This window comes from Mustela lutreola, chromosome 1 (assembly GCF_030435805.1).
Source record: "Mustela lutreola isolate mMusLut2 chromosome 1, mMusLut2.pri, whole genome shotgun sequence".
In the NCBI taxonomy this organism is placed as follows: Eukaryota; Metazoa; Chordata; class Mammalia; order Carnivora; family Mustelidae; genus Mustela; species Mustela lutreola.
Window position 1 is genome coordinate 244,077,652 of NC_081290.1, and position 24,279 is coordinate 244,101,930.

The 24,279-nt window shown below is 41.5% G+C and overlaps 1 protein-coding gene across 1 annotated transcript in view; it reads left to right on the plus strand.

Annotated features, from left to right (window-relative positions):
- The window catches only part of SPON1 (spondin 1), a 256,540-nt gene that overhangs the window by 55,202 nt on the left and 177,059 nt on the right, over positions 1-24,279 (plus strand). The window contains exon 3 of the mRNA XM_059136775.1: positions 17,182-17,315. Coding sequence (XP_058992758.1) covers positions 17,182-17,315 — 134 coding nt within the window. The remainder of the gene's footprint in view (positions 1-17,181; positions 17,316-24,279) is intronic.

Consider the following 24,279-nt stretch of genomic DNA (forward strand, 5'->3'; position numbering starts at 1 on the left):
AATGTCCCCCAATTAGATGGTTCTGTTTGTTTAAACCTATTTATCAGAGTGATTTTCTAGCATTGAGTCAAAGCTGGCACAGGCTCCCTGAGTGGAAGATGAGGGGACAATGAGTTAGAGCCAGAGGATACAAGCACTAGCCTTGGGGTCCTGGGGGATGTGAGCCCAGGCTCCCCAGTTCCTAGGCCCAGCTTCTGAATTCACAGGCTTGCTGGGATGATGTTGTGAAGTAGTGGTTATGAAGTGTTAGCAGCAACGTGGAGTGTGGACTCAGTAAATGTAGATGTTATTGCTATGGCTGTGCACTGTGGGTAGCCCTGGATTTCCTGCTTATTCACATGTGTGTCAATCACCTGCTAGGCTCTGGGCACTAAGGGTGCTGCCAGAGCCCATTCTCTGTTGTCTCCAAGGGAAGTCACAGTTATTGGGCACCTAGCCCTCCCAGGCACCTTGGAGATCTTCCTTTGTCAGCACTACACTGCTGTTTACACAGGTAAGGACACCAAGACCCAGAGATCAGTTACTTTTTTCAAGGTCATTCAGTTACTAAGACAGAAATCAGACCCAGGTCTTCCTGGTTTGCAAGCCCAAACCTCATACTCTCTCTACCACCCCATACTGTCTCTCGGGACCCCGGGAGGCATATTTCACTTGGTTTCAAGGAGAAATCTTCCTTCTCTTCCTGGTTCTCCTGAAGGAGATGCCTCGTCTCTTACTGGGAATTACCTACCGCTAGTAGATTACCAGTTCTCCCTAAGTCCATTGCTGCCTGTCTTAGCATCTCCCAAGTTATTTTTTTTAACCAAGGGCTGTACTGTAGATAGAGTGATCAGGCAATGACCCCCCCCCCACACACACACACCAGCCCCACTAAAGCTTGTCCACTATACTTGAAGCTTCCAAGCTAGGTAGAGGTGCAGGCCAGCTGCGTTAGTGCCAGGATAATAGTCTATAAGAATCCCTGCAACATCACTGGAAATGTAATGAGATGTGAGAAAATGGGCTTTACCAGAATTATAGGGAGTAAGCATGAGATGAGAATAATGATAGTAATGAGATTTATTATTATACACAGTACACCATGATGATAATACACGCAGGGATAGCTTCCTGCCAGGAATATCTCTAACTATTTTACATATATTAATTCAATTAAACCCTTTCAGCCTATTGAGGTCAGGACTATTGTTATCTCCCACTTTACAGATAGGAAGACTCCTTCTGGAAAGGTTAAGGAATTTGCCAGGGTCACACCACTAATAAACAGGCTGCTGGGCTCTTTCTCAGGCCCTTCACCATTGCCTCCTTCATAGGAGGCAAACTCCCAAGAGTGTTTAAGTGACCAGAGATGGTATCTAGGCTGCCTTCCAGGCTTCCTAGTAGCCAGGTGAGGTGTGCAAGTTCAGGGCCAGGAGCTGAACTGCTCAGAACAATAAAGAGGGAACAAGTGCTGAGCCAGCAGTCTTCCTGCCTCTTCTTACATGGCACTCATCGTCTCCTCCCACGGAATGTTGGGCAAATATTTAGAGAATATCCTTTTGAAAGGAGGCCAGATTATTAGCCTGCTCAGGACACCCACGTGTCCTGGTCCAGCCCAGCACCCAAGCCTGGCCTGCTGTGTTTGCTTTCAGAATGTGAAATAGCCCACATAGTAGGGAGGGAACACCGTACATTGGTTCTCAATACTCAGCTTCCATGGATCAGAGGCCGTGTGCCCAGGACAAGGTGACAGAGGGGCCATCTACAATGCTCATGGTCACCTCTGCCCTGCTCCTCCCCCAGGTCCTCACGTGTTCTCAGGTCTGAGAGGTGGTGTGCACACCCCTGGCAAAGAGAAGATAGAGCAGAAAGGGTAAAAGAGATGAATAAAATGAAAATAAGAATCTGTTGGAAGAGATGCTAGTGCAGAAAAGGATGATGGCAACTGGTGAGAGATATAGCTAGGCACGGAGAGGTGAGGGTCTTGGTAAGGAAAGAGGGCAAGATTTGGACCTAAATCGTCACAGCCCCGAGGAGGGACCATACAAAGCTACCCTGCACGGTGCCGCTAATCCAGACATCCCCATGCTGTTTCTGATGTGTGTAGAAAAACCTGAAAACATGTGGGGGCTTCTAGGACAAATGGGAAAAACAAGACACAACATTATGCACAGAATACAAACACAACTAACTGCAGATTTCAGAACAGCAAGAGAGAGGAGTCTAGAAGGAAACAGACCGAAATGGCTGAAACAGCAGGACTTGCCTTGCCTTTAGTTTTCTTTGTAAACTTTTCTAAAATGTATTTATGCCTTAGAGCAATAAAGGCAAAATCCTTCTTTAGTTTTTAAAAATCTGTATTGAAATCTCTTTCATAAATGACAAAGCAGCTGTCTTTCCTTCCATGACTTTCGCACTTAAAAAAAAAAAAAAAAAAAAAGTAATACACCTGGGAAACTAGAAAGTGGTGATTTAATGACCGGGATTATTTTCTTTGGCTTCTCACTCAGATTTTACTTAAGTAGTTCAAAATCCCTTCTTGGAAAGACCGACCCATCAATGAAAACCTACATTAATTTCACTCCCAGAAAAATTAAAAATATGAAATTTAGCCATAAGAGATGATCAGAATAACCTAAAAATGTTAAGCAACAAAATGTTCAATGCTCTGAGGTTTTTTAAGTAAAATATGGAGAGTCCATACCATGGGCTGCTATATATATATATATATATGCAAATATGGGATTTTAGAAAATATGATAGTATTTTATATATATATATATGTGTGTGTGTGTGTGTGTGTGTGTGTGTATAACCTGAAAAGATACACATCAAAAGGTTAATAATAACTCTCTTGGGGGTAGTAGAATTACACGTAGTACTTGTTTCATAATGTTTACTTCTCTATGTGTTCTGATTTTCCTACACTGAACAAATATCTCTGATGTAGTCATAATAAAAATTTTAGACCTGCTTTACCTCTTCAGGATGTCCTCCTCCTATGTTAATAAGATTAGCTTGCAGAAGCTGTGGGGTGAACATTTCCCTCCAGCTACAAAATACTGAGTGCTTGTTATGGGTATTGAATGCTTTGTAAATACAACCTCATTTATTCTTTATGGCAGTCAAGCAAGATGGGTTTTATTATCCGCATTTTTCAGATGGGAAAACAGACTTGTAGAGGTCAAGTGACTTGGCCAAAGTCATCCAACTAGAAATTGGCAGTCAAGATTTAATGCAAACCTACTTGACTGAAACATTCATGCACTTTCCATCTACCATACTACTTTGCACAAATATCCAAAGAAAAGAAAACATATTTATGAGATGATGCCAAAGGACATGTTTTCCTTCATTCAGCCTAACCCACCCCAGGTGTTATTGTCACCTGCACTCTCGGACGCAATAATCCCTATTTAGATATTCTACTGCCCTCTCTGTTGCTCAGACTCAGCTCACCCACTACCAAGATCAATAAGGACTTGAGGACAGCATGCTTAAGCAACCACTCTTCCCAGTTGAGGGTTACTACATCACTATCCCTGAGAGTCATCCTTGGTTGTGGTGCTCTGCGTTGACTACTGGGCTCCTGAGTTGTTCTCCTACTCCCATCTCACATCCCCGTAGGAGAAGTCCTTTCTTAAACTAAGGTCCAGGTTTCCAAACCTACCCTCTCCTGCCAGCTCTGCTTCAAGACCATGTTCATGGGGCCAGTTTCCTGTTGTGGGTGCCATTCCAAGTTCTAGTTCCAATTATCTGATTTATCCTTGTTTCTCTTGTGGGAATTGGAGCCCCAACCCTGACCACCAGCCCTTACCTCTATGCCTGAGGCTCTGCTTCTTGAAGGCAAATGTCCAAGATGCCACCTACCTGAATTTCTGGACAGTAATTCTCCCAGATATCCCACTGCCATGGCCCACCCACTTCTTCGAATGCCCGAGACTCCATCTGGGGCCTTGACACTGTTTAGGTTAATCTCTTTCTGTCTGTCAGACCAGAAAGGGTAAGGCAACATACCAGGAGAGGACCCAGCTCAGAGCTGAGGAGAAGGATCAAGATTAGATTTAAGAAAGAAGTATTGTGGGGCGCCTGGGTGGCTCAGTGGGTTAAGCCGCTGCCTTCGGCTCAGGTCATGATCTCAGGGTCCTGGGATCGAGGCCCACATCGGGCTCTCTGCTCAGCGGGGAGCCTGCTTCCCTCTCTCTCTCTCTGCCTGCCTCTCTGTCTACTTGTGATCTCTCTCTGTCAAAAAAAAAAAAAAAAAAAAAAGAAAGAAGTATTGTGGGGCGCCTGGGTGGCTCAGTGGGTTAAGCCGCAGCCTTCGGCTCAGGTCATGATCCCGGGGTCCTGGGATCGAGCCCCGCATTGGGCTCTCTGCTCAGCAGGGAGCCTGCTTCCTCCTCTCTCTCTGCCTGCCTCTCTGCCTGCTTGTGATCTCTCTCTGTCAAATAAATAAATAAAATCTTAAAAAAAAAAAAAAAAAAAAAGAAAGAAGTATTGTGTATTGAGTCTGAAAAGAAAGCGAGGCCACAAATACGATGAGGCAGGAGTAGATACCCTAATGGTAAAGACGGGTCCCGAAGCAGCTTTCAAAATGGTATGGCATATGATTCAGGACTAAGAGTGTGAGCAATGAAAAGTTTTAGAAACTCTCAGAGGCATCCTGATGAGGTAGTCTAGAAAACCCCTAGTATTGAAAAGGTCTATTCATGACCAGATGCTCAACCAGTTCCCTTAACTACAGGTTGCCAAGCATTCTGGAAATTAAACCTTGTCCCTCTGTTTGAACCTGGATTTGTTTTACATGCCTATCATACCTGGCTGGATGGGGATTGGCCTCAGGTCCCTTGAGCTCTTTCTTGAAGGGAGTCAAGCAGCCCACTTTAGCAGCAAATCTCTCCCAAGTGACTTTAAACTTAAACTTAGCCTCAGATAGTTTATTTTAGCATATATATATATATATATATATGTATATACATATATATATATATATATATATATTTTTTAAAAGAACAACAACTGGAGTTTCTGGGTGGCTGAATTGGTTAAGATTCCAACTCTCTTTTTTTTTTTTTTAAAAAGATTGTATTTATTTGACAGACAGAGATCACAAGCAGGCAGAGAGGCAGGCAGAGAGAGGAGGAAGCAGGCTCCCTGCTGAGCAGAGAGCAGGATGAGCAGAGAGCCCCTCTCTCTCTCTGCCTGCCTCTCTGCCTACTTGTGATCTCTATCTGTCAAATAAATAAATAATAATAATAAAATAAAGTAATACATCATCACTGTAGAAAATTTAGAAAAAACAAAAACATAGAAAGGAAATAAAAATCATCCATAATACTACCAGACCCAAACGCCTATTGTAATATGTCTTAATTTTCTGTTCTGGGATACTCAGAAAAGGAATCACAGATTGAAATGAGTGGTGAAGGCTTTATTTAGTCAGATTAGTTGATGGCTAAGATGGTGGCTCTACTCAGACCACAGGAAGGGTGGAGATTTTAGGAGATGGGGCAAGGTACAAGAGCAGGTTTTGATAGAATCAAAGCTTATTGGTAGAAGCTAATATTTTCTGAAAAGCAAATGACTTTGGGAGCATTCTCTGAATTGGAGGAAACAACTCCTTCTGTTCAATGTCTAATTACCATCTGGCAACTGAGGTTGTGGATAAACAATCATATTTACCTGAGGTGGCTTCAATGTCTTGGAAAACATTCTTTGTTTCAGTACTTGGCCAAGGGCCTTGGTCTTAACCCAGCCTGGGATCTTCGTCAGAGGCAACTAGAAGGAGCACAGGTTTTGGCTTCAGACATGCTGAATGAATGAATAATGGATCACCCCAAGCTTGATTTCTTCACCTGTAAAATGGAAATAATTACTCCCATGAAGGATTCAATGATGTGACCATGCTAAGTAACTGACACATAGAAAATGGTAATTAAACATTAATTACTTTTGGCTTTACTGATACAGTCACCTAGAACCTCCCAAAGATTGTAAATATTTAGGGTTAAAAGTTCCAAAAGTTGGGACACCTGGGTGGCTCAGTTGGTTAAGTGTCTGCCTTCAGTTCAGGTCATGATCCCAAGGTCCTGGGATCGAGCCCCACATTGGGCTTCTTGCTCAGCAGGGAGCCTGCTTTTCCCTCTGCCTTGTGTGCTCTCTCTCTCTCTCTGACAAATAAATAAATAAATAAATAAATCTTTAAAAAAAAAAAAAAAAAAAGTTCCAAAAGTTCTCAGTGTGAACCAGTAAAGGGGAAGCCAAGTGCACAGGTCTAAGAAAATCACAATTGTTTGGAAATCCACCCTCACAACAATAAAGCTGCATAAGGGAAACTAAGTGCCCTCTAAGAAAATCTCAAGCAAAGTACTATTTACATTTACCAAGTCCTTATGTGCATGTTGGAATAGGGTATTTAGTTGTGGGCTGGTCCAGTGTATGTGGTTCCGTAGGAGTAAGCTTGACTAGAGAGAAACTTCTGACCTAACTAACATGAGGGAATGACACTATTAGGACAGCCTGTGGCATAGGAAAAGAACAGAGAGATGAGAGCCAGGTAGGATTCAAACCCTGGCTCTGGCTCTGCCCCTGTCGGACTTGGACAGTTTATTTAACCCATCTATGTCATAGTTGTTTCTTGAAGGATAGGCTTATCAATTTGGGGGGGAAGTGGAAACAGTATATGTAAAGTCCTTGGCCAATATAGTCTCAAAAATGGTAGCTATTGTTATTATAATTAAGGCTCTTAATTACCATAAGTCCAAAGTCAGAAGAAGTCCAGGGAGTTGTCTAAGAGAGCTAAGGCGGATATTACAGCCCAGACACAGAGCGGGGAATCTCACAACCAAAGGGAGGAGGCAAGTACACCAAGCTCTTCAGCATGCAAATATTATGGAATAGGCTCTGTGCTAAGTACTGGGGAAACAATAAGAAAAAAACCTAAGAGACATGGTGCCTGCCCTCATGTGGCTTACAGGTTATTAGAGAAATAGACATTAATCAAGGAATCAAACAAATATATGTAAAATTAAAAAATAAAGCCTCTGAAAGGAGAGAGATGGGTCGTATGAGAACATATTAGGGAAGAGATTGCCATAGTGAAAGAAAACAGGGAAGGCTTTCCAGTGAAAACCATGAGTGAGCTGAGGTGGAGGAAAGGAAGCAGGGGAGGGAGGAGGGGGGAGAAGGAGGGATGAAAGGAATGGGGAAGACGGAGAAACGGAAAAGATGGGAGGGGAAAAGGAAATAGGAATTGGTCAGTCTTTGGCAAGAGAAAACACAAGTCCAAAGTAGCCAAGTACAAAAAACAAAGAGGCACAGTATGAGTCTAGAGAAGTAGGAAGGTTGATTCTACTCTATTAAGGACTTCAGTCTTGATTCTAGAAGCAGTGAAAATATGTAAATTGTTCTAAGGAGGGAAATATTACAATTAAATTTGTGTTTTTAAAAGATCACTTTGGCTGGCCATATAGAGAACAAGAGAAAACGTACAAAGGCTAGTAAGAATACCTTTATTTTAGTTCAGACTAAAAATGATGTAGCTCAGTCTGGATAGTAATAGGGATGGTAGTAGAAATTCAAGAGATACTTGGAAGGTAAAATGGGCAGCATTTAGATATGAAGGGGAGAGGGTAGGAAGAGCCAAAGAGGACATCCAGTATTTCTGACTTGTACAACTGAAGTAGGGCCAGGCTAGGGGGAACATAGTTAAGTCAGTTGCTAATGCGGTAGTTTGAGGTGGTTTTGATCCAAGAGGAAATGCAGATAGAAGATAGAAGGTCAGAGCTATATGTCTGGAGATCAGAGGAATGACCAAGACTGGAAATACAAATTTGTGAACCATCCACACATAAGTAGTAATTAAAGCCAGTTGAGTAAGATCACCTGAAGAGATAGAATAAAGAGGGTTTAGGACTAACCTTGAGCAATTACAGATTCAAAGGCCAGTAGAGGAGGATGAGCAGTCAAAGAAAGAAAGTGGAGAAAGAGTAGGTAAGAAAGTGGAGGCAAAGAGGAGGGCAGGAAGGAGCCATGGCGCTAAAGTCAGACAGGGAGAGAGTGCTTTGAGAAGAAAGCCTACAGAGGATTTACTGGATTAAGCATTGCAGAAGGCACTGATGGTCTTAGCTAGAGCTGTCTAGGTACCTTGATGTTCCTCAAACTCCTGGGATTAAGCTGAGAAGGAGTGGGAGCTGAAGTGAAGACAGTAAGCATAGCCAACTCCTTCAAGTCATTTGATTGTGATGGACAGGAGAGAGCACATCCCCTCCTGGGGAGGGACGGAGGGCTAACTCAGGGCCACTTAATTTGTGAATTGGAGAGACCCAAACATGCTTAACAATTATGCTTAACAGGCTAATGGGAATGATTCCACTGGGACAAAAGTTGAATCTGGCAGGGAGAAAGTCATTCTTAGAGTCAGGAAGAAGTAATGAGAACAAATCAGAAATGTAAGAAAAGTGAGGCTCCTTTATTATAACCGCAAAGAGGACAGGGCAGATGCAAATGAGAGAATGATGTACTATACATCTAATGACTTCAGTTTCTTCTATAAAGACACAAGATAAAACAATAAGTGAAAAGGAGAGATAAGGGGCGCCTGGTGGCTCAGTGGGTTAAGCCGCTGCCTTCGGCTCAGGTCATGATCTAAGGGTCTTGGGATCGAGCCCCCGCATCAGGCTCTCTGCTCAGCGGGGAGTCTGCTTCCTCCTCTCTCTCTCTGCCTGCCTCTCTGCCTGTTTGTGATCTCTCTCTGTCAAATAAATAAAATCATTTAAAAAAAAAAAAGAAAAGGAGAGATAAAAGTTGGAGGTTTGGGGAGAGTCAAGAAGATCTAAAGTCATCATTGACAAGAAAGGGAAAGTAAAATAGCAAATAGGAAGTATTTGGCTAGAATCTAACCTGCTGAAGTCTTAATCAGATACACACAGCAGTGTAGCAGGGCAGACTCAAGACTAGAAGTCAGTTAACATAGAAGACAACTGTTCTTATCATGGAGTGAGTACTTTATCTAAGGTTGGGATTTCATCACATCAGGAAGATAAAATGGCAGAGGTAAGGGAGTTTTTAGAGTTTATATACTATATATGTAAAAATAAAGACCTACAAATAGATAATACCATGTTGATAAGAAAAACAAGGAAAGGGAACTTGCCCTTCTAGAAATTAAAATATAGTGCCATGGGCAGGGGGTGGGTAGGAGACTAGAATAGAAAGTCTGGGACTAAATGTTGAGTGTGTGGAAACTTGATATATGACTAGGTTGAATATATGCCCCATTTGCCATGGGAAAGTCTCAGTTTTGCCTGTTATCCCAGAACAGTGATTAATAACGGCCTTTTTATCCTTGTTTAGACAATATGTTGTCATTCTATATATGACAGAGGTGGCATCACAAAAAAGTGGGGGAAAGATGAATTAAGTAGCATAGAAATAACTCACAGTGTGAACTTCTGGTGTCCTATCCCACATATAAGAAGTGGAAGTCAACACTGTATTCTAACGGCAAGTGAAAAGCTAAACAAACTGAAAAATCAATAGCTCTTAGATCCATCAGAGAAGTAAGTCCACAGGGCAAACCACTGCCCCCAATATTGGGGAGACAGGAGGACACAGAGGATCACAATTCACCAGAGCAGAAATCTCCACCTGCCAACATAGGAAAACCTCAACTATAATTGCTAGATTAATATTAGGGGCTCAGTGTGGACAATTCTGAGAGATAAAAACTCCAGAAGCACCCAATCATTGGGTTGCAGATGGGGGACAAAATTCTTGAGCTTTACCTCCAGGAATTCTATTAGATTCTCAACGTGAGTTTCAGAGAAAAACTATGTTGTGCTTCTGGCAGGGGGAGGAGAAAAGAAACTCTCTATGAATACACCAAAGCATTCTGTTCTTAAAGGACTTGTCCTCAGGAGAAACTATTTTACCAGAGCCTAACCTGCTGAGGTTTTATCAGAGCCTAATCTACTGGGGGGAAGAGAAATGCTCAACACCAGTCCCTCTTGCTTTCCATGTGGTGGAAGGAAAATACACAACTGCAGACACTTCAGCCATCCAGTACCGTCTAAGGCGAAGGAGGGTGGTCACGGGGATGGCTGAGAAGCCCAAGTGAGGTTCACAGTCCAGGGGCACAAGTCACCAACCAACAGACTGAGACCTGATCATAGCACTAGAGAACACATCCCCCCCCCCCAACAACTTTCCACCACATTACTAAAGGACGATTTATTTTAATTCCTTTTACACAGTACATCATATCCACCTGTCATCAAAAAATTAAAAGGCATACTAAGAGGCGAAAAACACAGTTTGGAAAGACAGAGAAAGCATAAGAAGCAGGCGTGGCAGAGATGTTGGAATTAAGACTGGGGATTTAACGCAAAGCGATTACTATGCTAAAGGATCTAATGGATAAAGTAGACAGCATGCGAGAACAGATGGACAATGTAAGAAGAGAGACAGACACCCTAAGGGAAAAAAGAACAAAAAGAAATGCTAGAGATCAAAAACCTTGTCAAAAATGAAGATTGTCGGGGTGCCTGGGTGGCTCAGTGGGTTAAAGCCTCTGCCTTCAGTTCGGGTCATGATCCGAGGGTCCTGGGATCGAGCCCCGCATTGGGTTTTCTGCTCAGCAGGGAGCCTGCTTACACTCTCTCTCTCTCTCTCTCTCTCTGCCTGCCTCTCTGCCCATTTGTGATCTCTTATCTATCAAATAAATAAATAAAATCTTTAAAAAAATGAAGATTATCTTTGATGAACTTATTAGTAGACTGGACACAGCTGAGGAATCTTTGAGCTTAAGGAAATATCAACCAAAACCTCTAAAACTGAAAAGCAAAGAGGACAAATACTGAAAAAAAAAACCAGAACAGAATATCCAAGGACTGTGTGACAGCTATAATAGATGTAATATATGCATAGTGTGAATACCAGGAGAAGAGAGAAAGGAACAGAAGAAATATTTGAAACAACGGGGACCAAGAATGTCCCCAAATCAATATCAAACACCAAACCACAAATTCAGGAAGCTCAGAGAATGCCAAGAAGGATAAATATCCAACTGCACCTAAGCATATCATTTCTAAGCTAAAGAAAATCAAAGGTAAAGAAAAAAATCCTGGAAGAAGCCGGACTGGAGGGAAAATTCTTACCTATATAGGAATAAAGATAAGAATTATATCCAACTTATCCTCAGAAACCATACAAATAAGAAGAAAGTAGAGTGAAATATTTAATGTGTTGAAAGAAACAAAACACTGAGAATTCTGTACCCTGTAAAGTTATTCTTCAAATGTGAAGGAGAAATACTTTCTCAGACAAATCAAAACTGAGGGAATTTGTTGTCAGTAGATCTGTCTTGCAAGAAATGTTTTTAAAGTTCTTTATAGAGAAGAAAAATAATATAAGTCAGAAACTTGGATCCCCATAAAGAAAAGAAGAACATCAAAGTAGGAATAAGTGAAGGAATAATAAAAAGTTTTATTTTTCTTATTAATTGATCTAACAGATAATAGTTCTTCTAAATAATAACAGCAACAATTCATTCAATTATATATGTTTATGCCTGCATACGTACTTATGAATAAGTAAAATGAATGACAACAATAATGCAAAGGAATGGAGGAAGGAACTAAGACTATTTGGGTATCATAAGGTGACTGAACTATCTGTAAAGCAGTATAATGTTATTTGAAAATAGGCTTGAGCTAGTTGTAAACATATACTGTGCACTCTAGGATAAACACAAAAAAGCAAATAAAAAAGGAAATATAATTGATTTGCAAAGAAAAGAGAGAAAATAGAATCATATAAAAATGGTCAAAGACAAAAATGAAAATAAAAAGGTAAACAAATAGAAAATAAGTATGGCATATTAATCCAGCTATATCAGTAATCACCTTAAATATTAATAGTCTAAATCTGCCAACTAAAAGATTATCAGAGTGAATCAAAAACAAGATCCTGATATGTTGACTACAAGAAACCCACTTTATATATAAAGGCACATGAGGAGGTCTGGGTGGCTCAGTGGGTTAAAGCCTCTGCCTTCAGCTCAAATCATAATCCCAGAGTTCTGGGATTAAGCCCTGCATCAGGCTCTCTGCTCAGCGGGGAGCCTGCTTCCCACCCCCCCAACCCCCACCTGCCTCTCTGCCTACTTGTGGTCTCTGTCCGTCAAATAAATAAAATCTTTTAAAAAAATATAAAGGCACATGTAATTAAACGCAGAATGAAAGATATACAATGCAAACACAAATCGTAAGAAAGCACGTATAGCTATATTAATATCAGACAAAGCAGACTTCAGAGCAAAGACGGTTATCAAGAACAAGAGGAGCATTACATAATGATAAAGGGGTTAGTATTCTAAGAAGACATAATAATCCTTAATTTTAAGTACCTAACAACAGAGCATCAAAAATATGTGAGGTAGAAACTGATAGAACTACAAGAAGAAATAAATGAATCCACTGTCATGGTTGGAGACTTCAACACCTCTCTATTACATATGGACAGACCCACCAGTCAGAAAATCAGTAAGGACATAGTTGGACTCAACAGTACTATCTATAAAGTGGTTATAATTGACATCTACAGACTACTTCATCTAATAATAGCAGATTACATATTCTTCTTAAGCTCACATGAAACATTCACCAAGATATACCACATTCTGGGCCATACAACACACCTTAACAAATTTAAAAGAACAGAAATCATATAATGTCTGCTCTGAGACCACAATGAAATTAAACTGGAAATAACAGAAAGATAGCTGGAAAATCCCCATTAACAACACATTTCTAACCAACACATGCGTCAAGGAAGAAATTTCAAAAGAACTTTAAAAATATTTTAAACTAAATGAAAATATAACTTTAAAATTTGTGGAATGCAGCAAAAGCAATGCTTAAGGGAAATTTATAGCATTGAATGTATATATTAGAAAAGAAAAAGATATAAAAGCAATGATCTCAGCTTCCTCCCTAGAAAAAGAAAAGAAAATTACATCCAAAGTAAACAGAGAAAAAGAAGTAATGAAAATGAGAGAAGAAATCAATGAACCAACAAAACCAAAAGATTGGCTCTTCGAAAAGATCAAAAAAATTGATAAGCACCCAGCCGAGCTGACTCTGAATAGGCCTATATCTATTAAAGAATTGAATCAATGATTAGTAGTCTCCCAAAACAGAAAGTACCAGCCCCAGATGGGTTCACTGATGAATTCTACCAAACATTTAATGAAGAAATTATACCAACACTCTACTTTCTAACTCAGTCTATTATGCCTGTGGCACTCTAACACCAAAACCAAAGACTGCAAAAAAGGAAACTGCCAACTCCTATTTCTCATGAATATAGAACCTAATTTCCTCAACAAAAGGTCAGCAAATCAAATCCAACAATGTCCAGAAAGAATAGATACCCTAACCAAGTGGAATTTATCCCAGGTAACGCAAGGCTGGTTCAAAATTTGAGTATCAATTAACATAATCCATCATTTCAACAGACTAAAGAAGAAAAATGTGATCATTATCAGTAGATGTGGAAAAAGCATTTGGCAAAACCCAACACCCACTCATGATAAAAACCCTCAACAAACTAGGAATAGAGAGGAACATCTCAACTTAATAAAGAGCATCTGCAAAGAAAACCTGTCCCTAATAGCATACTTCCTGGAAAGAAACTTGAAGCTTTCTCCATAAGATCAAGAACAAGGCAAGGATACCCTCTCTTACCACTACTTTTCACCTTTATACTGGAAATTCTAGATAATGCAATAAGACAAGAAAAGGAAATCAAAGGTATACAGATTGGGAAGGAAGAAATAAAACTCTTTTCTCAGATGACGTAATTGTCTACATAGGAAAATCTGAAAGAATCAATAAAAAACCTCCTGGAACTAAAAAGCAATTATAATAAAAGGTTACTGGTTGTCAGGGGTTGGAGGGAGGAAAGGATGAACAGGCAGAGCACCAAGGATTTTTTTTTAAAGGTTTTATTTATGTGACAAACAGAGATTACAAATTGGCAGAGAGGCAGGCAGAGAGAGAGAGAGAGAGAAGGAGGAAGCAGGCTCCCTGCTGAGCAGAGAGCCTGATGCGGGGCTCAATCCCAGGACTCTGAGATGACGACCTGAGCCAAAGGCAGAGGCTTTAACCTACTGAGCCACCCAGGTGCCCCTTAAAGCAGTGAAACTATTCAGTATAATACCATAAAATCTCAGTGGTGAATGCACGTTATTAATCATTTGTCAAACCCCACAGAATAAACAGCACCAGGAGTGAACCCTCATGTATACTCTGGACTTTGGGTGCTGGTGATGGGTCAGTGTGGGTTCATCAGTTGTAATAAATGTACCAGTCAGGTGCTGGACGTTGATAATAGGGAAAGTTGTTCATGTGTGGGGACAGGGAATCTATGGAAACTCCGCATTCTCTGCTCAATTTTGGTGTAAAACTAAACTGCTCTTAAAAAATTAAGTTTAGTTATTTTTTTTAAAAGATTTATTTATTTATTTATTTGACAGAGAGATCACAAGTAGACAGAGAGGCAGGCAGAGAGAGAGAGAGAGAGAGAGAGAGAAGCAGACTCCCTGCTGAGCAAAGAGCCCGACTCGGGACTCGATCCCAGGACCCCGAGATCACGACCTGAGTCGAAGGCAGCGGCTTAACCCACTGAGCCACCCAGGTGCCCCGTTTTTAGTTATTTTTTTAAAGCAGCTCAGAGTGCGGAGAAAATGGAATTGGAACCCTACTCCACTGTATTAAAAAATAAACTCTAAATAGATTGAAGACCTATATGTGGAAGGTAAAATTACAAAGCTAATGGTTTAAAAAAAAAAAAAAAAGAACAAAACCAAAAACTGGAAAATATCTTTGCGGTCTGTTTTTTAGGCAAGACCACAAAAGTACAAGCCATAGGAGAGAAATTGGTGAATCTGACTAGATGAAAGTTATTTCTGTTCAGTGAAGAATTCCAAAAGTAAGATGAACCTCTGGGGGAAACTCCCACTACATGGTTTATATTACTGAGAAGCTCTCATGTGGGTTCGCAAGTAGAGCAGCATGAAGAGCTTCATTGCAGCAATGTTTGTGGAGGTAAAGATCTGGAAGTCAGCTGACTGCACGTCACTGGGGGAATGGACTGGTGCAGTAGAACGGTAGGCCACAGTCAGAAGCAATGAATTACATTCACATATAGTAACTTTGACATACAGGTATCCCCACTTCTTGAAAGTTCATATTATGCCACTTTGCTTGTATGGAAGACCTACACTAGTACCCGTTTTCACCACCTGAAAGAAATCCAAAGAGGATTTTCACTTTTATGAAAAGGGTAAAAAATGCAAATAGCACTCAGCTTTTGTTTTACAGTGAGCCGTTTAGAGGCAGTGCAAAACAGCAAGAGAGATACGGCCAAACTCCTTCCCCAGAAACTACACTCAGCATCTCAGCCTCAAGCCCTGTATGGCTTTGAACTGTGTCTGGGAGCAACTATGTTTTATCTTGATTTATTTTGTGCATCTGTTAGCAAGATGTGTCCTAAGGTATCAGAAAAGCCGGAGAGAGGTTATTTTTGGGGTCTGGGAACACTTAAAAAATTTTTCCATATAAATTAATGGTAATTGCTTCTTCAGTTTATACCATTCCAGCTTACAAAAGATTTCATAGATATGCTCTACTTTTCAGATAGTGGGGGAAACCTGTATCTTAAAAACATAAGATTAAGTGAAAGAAACATTAAAATACAAAACAGGGGCACCTGGGTGGCTCAGTGGGTTAAAGCCTCTACCTTCAGCTCAGGTCATGATCCCAGGGTCATGGGTTTGAGCCCCACATCAGGCTCTCTGCTTAGCAGGGAGCCTGCTTCCTCCTCTCTCTCTACCTGCTTCTCTGCCTACTTGTGATCTCTGTCTGTCAAATAAATAAAAATAAAATCTTAAAAAAAATAAAATACAAAACAATTCTATGTAACTTCAAGTTACATATATATGTATATGTGTATAGATATACACACACATAATATATAATACATACACATATTTTATATATACATTACACATATTTTATATATACATTATGAATTATATAAATATTTGTATGTATGTGTATACACACACACTCAGAAGGGCATAGATAGTGGGAGTAGGATAAAGAATATTGAGATAATAACTATATAAAGAAGATTGCTTTTGCTTCATTCAGGGATATAAATATATGACGAACTAAGGAGTTTGAGTGACTTCATTTTTTTTTTTTTAACCTGCTATCCTAAAAGAAATATGAATTTTTAAAGTAAAATAAATACAATATGAATATTATCATCTTATTAAATTGTATTTGAAGATTAAATGAGTAAGTCAGATAAAGCACTTAGCTTAGTGCCTAGCACTTACTAAACAATAAATGTTATCTGTTATTGTTATTAGCACTACTCACGACACAGCATATACCAATCAATTGAAGTTGGCACTTGGATTTAGATGATTCCCCCCGAGAGATCCTTCCAGGTCTAATAGTCTGTAATAATACTAGAGAGATAGGCAAGTTCTGGCAGCATTTCAGGGGAAATGCTGAACCAGTCTTGGGGAATGGGAATGGCTACCAGATTTTTCACAGTGTCCACGGAAAGCTTGATGGTTAACTTGGGAGAACTCTGACACAGTGCACAAACGCGGGAGATAGAGATTGCCAAGGAAATAGTGCCGGAAAGCTGGGATAGAGTTTATGTACTTTGGTGGACTTCCTCCAAAGGGGTGTTTTCTTTTAGCATTTCGATTTCAAGTTATAAAACTGTAGCTGAATTGCAAATTTTAGCTATTTAGAGAGTGTTGGCTTTGGATTATCCCCTCCCCCTCCTCTTCCTCCTCTTCCTCCTCTTCCTCCTCCCCTGAAACTGGACGCCATTATGATAGTGAAATAAGCAAGACCATCACCTAGTGACCTGCTCCTCAAAGTGCTGACACCAGATCCTGGTCCCAGAGAGCAGAGCACAGGTGCCAAATCATTGCCCTCATGTTAATTCAACAAGCTTTGACTGGAGCTCTATGCCAGGCACTATTCTGGTGTCAGGGGATATAGGGCTGCTAACACAAAACAACAGGTTTAAAAATAAAATTGAGGAAGTGTCAACTCAGAAACTTAAGAGCCTTCCCAGAGTGATGTTGCATTTTAATGTGTTTACTTTCCACAGATCATAGATGAAGAAGAAACACAGTTTATGAGTAACTGCCCCGTTGCGGTCACGGAAAGCACCCCACGGCGGAGGACACGGATTCAGGTGTTCTGGATAGCGCCCCCAGCGGGTACAGGCTGTGTGATTCTCAAGTAAGTGAACCAGGGGTCCGTGGAACACTTCATTCTCCCTCCCTGTGGTCTGTCACAGACTTCATGGTGGGGTTGCAGAAGGAAAAGTGGCTTTGTTGGGGCATCAGGTGAGTGGCATCATCGCTCTCCCCAGAGTTATTTTAACTCTGAAATAGGGTCAAAGGCCATCATTAATGCAATGCTGTAAAAAGAACCATTTGCCCAAATCTCTATTTTTAGAGATTTCAGTGATTCTCAAATTCAGTGATTCTCTTGGCCACGCTCCAGCTTCTAGAGATATTAATACTAGGGCTGGCTAAGAAAAGTTACAAATCAGGTAAGGATGCTCTCTGACTTCCTTCATCTGGAATTTAACACCACTATCCTTAAATTGCGCTAGGCTGACCAGGGACCCAAATGTAACCTCCTTAGTCTCTGGCCTTACTTTATGGTCTGATTTTCTTCCTCATGTCCTCAAAACTGCCCTCGTGTGCCACTTCCTACCTGGTCTCCTAACCCTCCCTTTGTTGAGTTACAATACATGATAAGAGGTATTAACTTGGGGCACCTGGGTGGTTCAGTCGGTTAAGTGTCCAACTCCTGGTTTGGGCTCACGTCATGATCCTGGGGTCCTGAGATCGAGCCCCACATTGGGCTTTTGCTCTCAGCTCGGAGACTGCTTGAAATTCTCTGCTTCTCACTCTCCATCTGCCCCTCCACCCACTTGTGTGCACACATTCTCTATCTCTCTAATAAAAAACAATTTTTTTAAAAGAGGTGTTAACCCGCTCGTAGTTTTCCTATGTAAGGTAGCATTATCTCAGACCTGTGCTTCCAAAATGGTATGCCATAGGGTGATGTTCAGGGAGATGTAAATAGGTGGGCAGGAAACCAATTTCTGCAGTTAAATACGTTTGGAAAATGCTGTAAACTCCATCCCCTTCTTGCAGATTCACAACTATCATTAGCAGATTCAAGGTTTAATGAAGTCCTACTCAAATGAAATGTGTTTAAATTGGTTTCGCCAGAATTTCCCAAATTTATTGGACTCCCTTTTTTTCCTGAGACATATATTAACATTCACCAGTTTGGGAAATGCAGCCATAACCTATTTTAAATAGATTTAAAGACCATATAGAGGGATATTGGGAATTTTAAGATTGTAGACAGGCAAATCGTCACAGGCAGATGGACAAGGCTCCAATCTCAGCATCTAAGAAGCCATTTTCCCATGAAGATAAGGGGCTGGGACTTTCCCAACCATCCTTCTCTTATTTAAGTCGCCTGAGGCCTTATTTTATATATTTGCCCCTCTGGCAGGTGGACATTTCTACAATTTTAGAACTGTGACTAAGTCCAGCCCAGCTCTGAGGAGGGGCTGGTAAGGAGGCATTCCAATAAGGCAGTCTAGTCCCTGCAGCTTCTGGACGCAGCTGTGCCTGGCTTATGGGAAAAAGAAAAAAAAAATGCCCATAGAGGTCTCTGGAAGCCTCTGTCTATTGTCCAGGCCCAGCCTTGTCTTTGTCTAGCCTCCCTGTGCTGCCATCTGTCCATATATCCTTTGTTTCTTGGTTCGATGCAAGCTGAACGGGCTTACTCAGATTCCTTGAGAAGATTGTCTCTTGTTATCAGTCTGTATCAGTGAATTTTTTTTAAAAAAAGAATTAGCAGTAAAACCTCCAAAAATGAAATCTTATGTATACACCCAGTACATAACACGTATCAAGTATTTAGTTAAAATACAGAAGAAGGCCCCTGGAAATAAAGGCCCCCTAAATGAGAACACACGGGGGCTATTTATCGAGTGCTGACTGTATAACTAGGGAGTATAGCTACCACTCGCATTTGGCAAGGACTCCAAGACCAGAGAGGAATGGGAAAGCTTTCTAGGGGAGAAAAGGGCAGACTGCAGGTATGTTCTGATTGGAGGGTAGGGTATTAGCTTGGGGAGGCTGGAAGCAGGATAACTAAAAGTGGAGCATCTTATGTGATTGGTTTGGAGAGCATGTTTGGCTTCCCCTTGTTGGTCCTGAGTTGGAAATAGAGGAGACAGTGGAGGCAAAAAATTAAAGGAGCTGGTGGTCATTCACAAGTCCTAAATGTTCTGGGCTGACGCTTCAGGGGTGTGTGGTTTCCAGGCTGATTGCTGCCAAATTTGGGGGTCAGAGTTCTATTGTTGTGGTCACACGTGGCCTGCCTTTTGTCCATTGGTGTATCCGGTGTCTCAGCCTGGAGACCAGGTTCCCGGCGTGGCTTTCTGGTACCCACACTTTGGCCCTGGGCTGCCCGGTCACTCGGCAAACTCACTCCGCAGAGCCTGGGGCTCTGAAGAAGAAAGTTGGAAAATGTTAGATTTATGTGGTGAGTCTTCCTGCTCTGAAAATTCTGATCCTGCTGGCCCAGAGCTCTGGTTTTCTTTTGACTTATTGTTCTCACAAACCAGAAGTGTTTGATCTTCCCGGCAGAAGCCAGAAAGGCATCTCTTGTTTACCCGTTAACAATGAACATATGTGAACATATGTTTATCCATTAACAATGGACAAGTGTGGCTTGTTCAGTTGCTCATTCTTTCAGCAAATGTAACTGAGCTTCTTTGTGCACAGACATGCAGGATATATAGACAACCCACATGTATTCTTGGCCCTCGAGGTTCCACGGGCCAAATGGAAGAGAGAAAAGGTCAACCAGTACTTTCTCCGTACCAGGAGCTCAGCAGGCACATCTAGCAGGTTATGGGTTTTTTTTTTAAGATTTTATTTACTTATTTGACAGAGATCACAGTAGGCAGAAAGGCAGGCAGAGAGAGGGGGGTGGGAAGTAGGCTCCCTGCTGAGCAGAGAGCCTGATTCGGGGCTCGATCCCAGGACCCTGAGATCATGACCTGAGCCGAAGGCAGAGGCTTAACCCACTGAGCCACCCAGGTGCCCCAGCATCTAGCAGGTTTTAACAGATTTAATCATCCTAACTACTTCTATTTTACAGAGGAGATCCCAGGAAAATTAGGCGAATTTCTTGAGTCACATGTCCATTTAACTCCAAAGTCCTGTGTTCTTCCTTTCTTTTGTTGGTTTTTTTCCTGTTTGTTTTTGTTTTGTTTTGTTTTTTGAGAAGGTATCCAGGGGGAAAAACAAAAACAAAACAAAATAACAAAGATATCCAGCACAGATGGGAAATGAAAATCTACTTCTGTTTCTCAAAATGGCTAGTTTGTTATCCCACATCCGTTTATTGAATGTTTGTCCTTTCCCCAGTTGCTTGAAATGCTACTTCATCTGTTCTGCAGGTCTTTTTATCTATTCCTGCACAAAACCCACACCATTTTATAGCACAATTTTATTTTGTATTTTGATAGCAAGTCATCGCCCATTAATCTTCTGGTTCAAAATGTTCATGACCATTCAGGCAGATTCATAGTTCCAGACAAATCGTAGAATAAGTTTGTTGTAGTTTAATAAAACTTCTATTGGAATTTTGAATGGGGTTGCATCGAATTAATAGTTCAGTGTGGGAGATGTCAGCATCCCTTCAATATTTTTCCCCAGTCAGAAATATGGAATATCCCCTATTTATTCAGGTCTTTTATTCCTTCAGTAAAGTACTGTGATTTTTCTTCATTGAGATTGCACATTCTTGTCTGGCTTTTCCCTCTTAGGGTATTTTATAGTTTTAGTGCTTTAGGGAATGGGCTCCTTTTTTGTTCCTGTTATACATTCTAATTATTGATTGCTTGTGTTTAGGAAAGCCATTGATTCTTATTTTCTGAGTTTGAATTTGGACACTGTTGCACTCACTTGATAGTGCTAATGGCTTGTTCATTTATTCTTTTGGGAAATTATGAATAAGTATACCTTGTGTTTCCTTTTTATGTTTTAGTTTATTATCTGTCACCTCTAGTAGACCATTAAATAGTGGTGTTCCTGCTCATTCTTGATTTTAATGGTGATTCTATGGTATTTTACTTTTTAAGTATAACAGGAAGTACAGGTTTCAAATTGATACTTCAACTGAGTTAAGAAGGACTCTCTTTTTTTTTTTTTTTTTTTAAGAGAAGGGGGAGAGAGAGTGGGATGGGGGAGAGGGAGACAGAGATTCCAGAATGGATACGGGACACAGGAACCCTGAGATCATGACCTGAACTGAAATCAAGAATTGGACACTTACTTGACTGAGCCCCCCAAGTGCCCCAAGAAGGAACTCTTGATCTAGGTGAGAAAGTTTCCTTCTTTTCACATAGAAGGCAGTATTTGGGGAACTGGCCAACCAGTGTTCCCTGTGTACCTGCCCTGCGCCCAGAGCTCAGGAAAGATACAAGATAAACAATGATCCTGACTTCCAAGGTATTTTCGATCTGGTTGTGGTATAAATAAAAATATGCATGCAAAGGTTAGTAAGCCCAAGAAAAGCAGTCACTGGGGACAAATTAAACGTGGTTAGTCAGAAATCAGATGAGTGAGGAATGGAAAAATGGGAGCACCAGAGCTTCTCGGAAAGTTAGTGTATCTTGAAGGCTGTCGTAGTGTTTGGATAAATGCACAGAAGGACGAGGTTATTCCAGGTGACAGGGGTGGATCTAGGGGAACTGAGGTGAGAAGAAGCATGGCAGCCCCAGGGAGACAGACTGTGAGATGAGAAGGTCTTTGGGGGCCAAAATCTGTTGCTAAGCCCTGGAGGTCTTCTAGTGTCAAGATGAAGAGATTGAATTTGATTCAAGAGGAACCAGGGAACCATTAGTGGTTATTAAACAGTGGACTGACATGCTGGGAGGAAAGTTCATTAAAAAGTTAGGAAGGACACTTAAATCTGGCAGCCAGGCTCAGGGCAGATGAAAGGGGAGATGCCGGCATTCTTACAGCACCCTCCCTTGCAAAAAGGAGCATTTGTGTTGCGGTGTTTGGATACTATTCCCGGTTGAATAAGGTGCAAGGTCTGCTGAATGTCTGCGGGTGACAGCTCTGAAGCCTGCTTGGTTAGTTGTGTTCCTTTGCCCAGGAGGGCAGGCGGAGAAGCACATAGCAATTACGACTTTTCTTTTGGCACAAACCTGACACCATTTCCATTTTCCATTTGGATGCAAAGATTTGAACATTTCTAAATTACAGGCTTTCCAGGCAGACCTCCTTATAGCCTTCTCCCTACAAATGAATGACCCAGCACTTAACGTCGCCCCAGCATGCTGCATGGCTGCCAGAATGCTGTAAACAGGATGGCAAAGTAGCAACCGGGGGACAGAAAGGGCCCCTGTGGATAGAATGTCTGTGTACAGACCCCACCAGGGGGAAATCTCGTCTCCCTAAATCTGACGAACGTTTTGTCCCCTGAAGTAATCCTCTCTTTTCTTATATTTATTACCTTTATTACCTACATGTATTACTGGGTTTCTCACACCCATTCGTAAGTTTCCGGGAGGGTCTGAGATGTGGGTCCTCCAGCTCCTGAGAAGATAGTCACTTGGTGAACCATTTGGGAAATTCCATCTTATGAAACAGGGGCTGGTACAGGGTCCAGGGAGTACCAAGAGCCTAGCCCTGTTCTAGGGGCATTACAAATACTTAGGTAATCCTCATAGCCACCCTCTGAAGCAGATACTACAGAGGACACTGAGGCGCACAGGAAAGAGTTAGTGACTTGCCCAAGATCACAGGGTACATGACTGAGCTGGGATTTAAACAGAAGATCAGGGCTCCAGATCCGATCAGATGTCCAGATTCCAATGAAATCTGCATTCTACCATCGCAGATCCGTGCTCCTGGGTCAAGTTCAACTCTGATTTCACTCTCTCCCCCTACACTGTTAGTTGTCAGATCTGTCTCTTCTGGCTCACACTTGCTTCCTATTTGTGGCCTCATCCGCAGACACTTCTTGCCCCAGTATTACAAGAACCACTTCTTTGCTCACTCTGGTTCCTTGCCCTCTGCTCCTGCCACTGGAGTAAGACTTCCTGTCCCCATGCATCGCTGAGGCACACCCCTCACCTCTCAAAGCTGAACAGGGCTCTCCGTCACCTTCAAGATAAAGTCTAGAATTTTAATCAGAACATTTAAGTCTCCCCATGTCCTTTACCAGAGTCCCTGATCAGCATCTTCTTGCCCTGAATCCCTCCGTGAACCCTGTGCTCCAGCCAGGCCCATCTGCTCATTCTCTTGGTAACATTTAGCGAGCATCTCCTGGGTGTAGGCACTGAGGACTCAGAGGCTGACTGAGGATGTCACACGCAAAACAGATCAGGTGCATGGTCTTTCATCTGCAATTTGGAAATCCAAGAGGCTCTAACATCCAAATGATTTTTTTTTTTTAACTCGTTGAGGACCCCGACCTGCTCTGAACTGACTTGAAGTTGTTCATGGTCTTTAGTGTAAATATTCATGTGTGGAGACTGCCCCAGACCCTGATAGAAAATATTACAAAATATATGGAATTTGCATTGCATTGTCTTTCCGAAATCCAAAAATATTCTGAATTCTGAAATGCACCTGGCCTTGGGGGTATCAGATAAGGAAGCTTTGCCCTGTGGATACAGTCCCAGGTGGGAAGTTTGGTAATACAAGTATCACTCCCAAGGGTACAGAGGAGGTAGCCCCATGGGCAGGACTGGGTTGTACATGAATGTTTAAAAGAAGCAACACATATCTTGCCCAATTTCATCACCTATTCCCAGCTGCAGCTGCTACAAGATCTAAGAACTTACTCAGTGTCGCCCATTGCCAAAAAATACAATTAGCGTGGTGGTGTCCAAGACCCTTTGTGATTTTTTTTAGTCACCTGGACAGCCTCATGTCTAGAGGCTGAGACTGAGTCTCAAGAGGAGAATCAGTTTTACTCCTCTTTGTGGCCCTGGTGCGAGGGTTGGCAAATCCAGCCCACTGCCTGTTTTCGTGAATAAAGATTTATTGGAATACAGCCACATTCATTCATTTATGTATTGTTTAGGGCTGCTTTCATGCTATAGCAACAGAATTGAGACGTTGCCACTGTAAAATATTTTTTC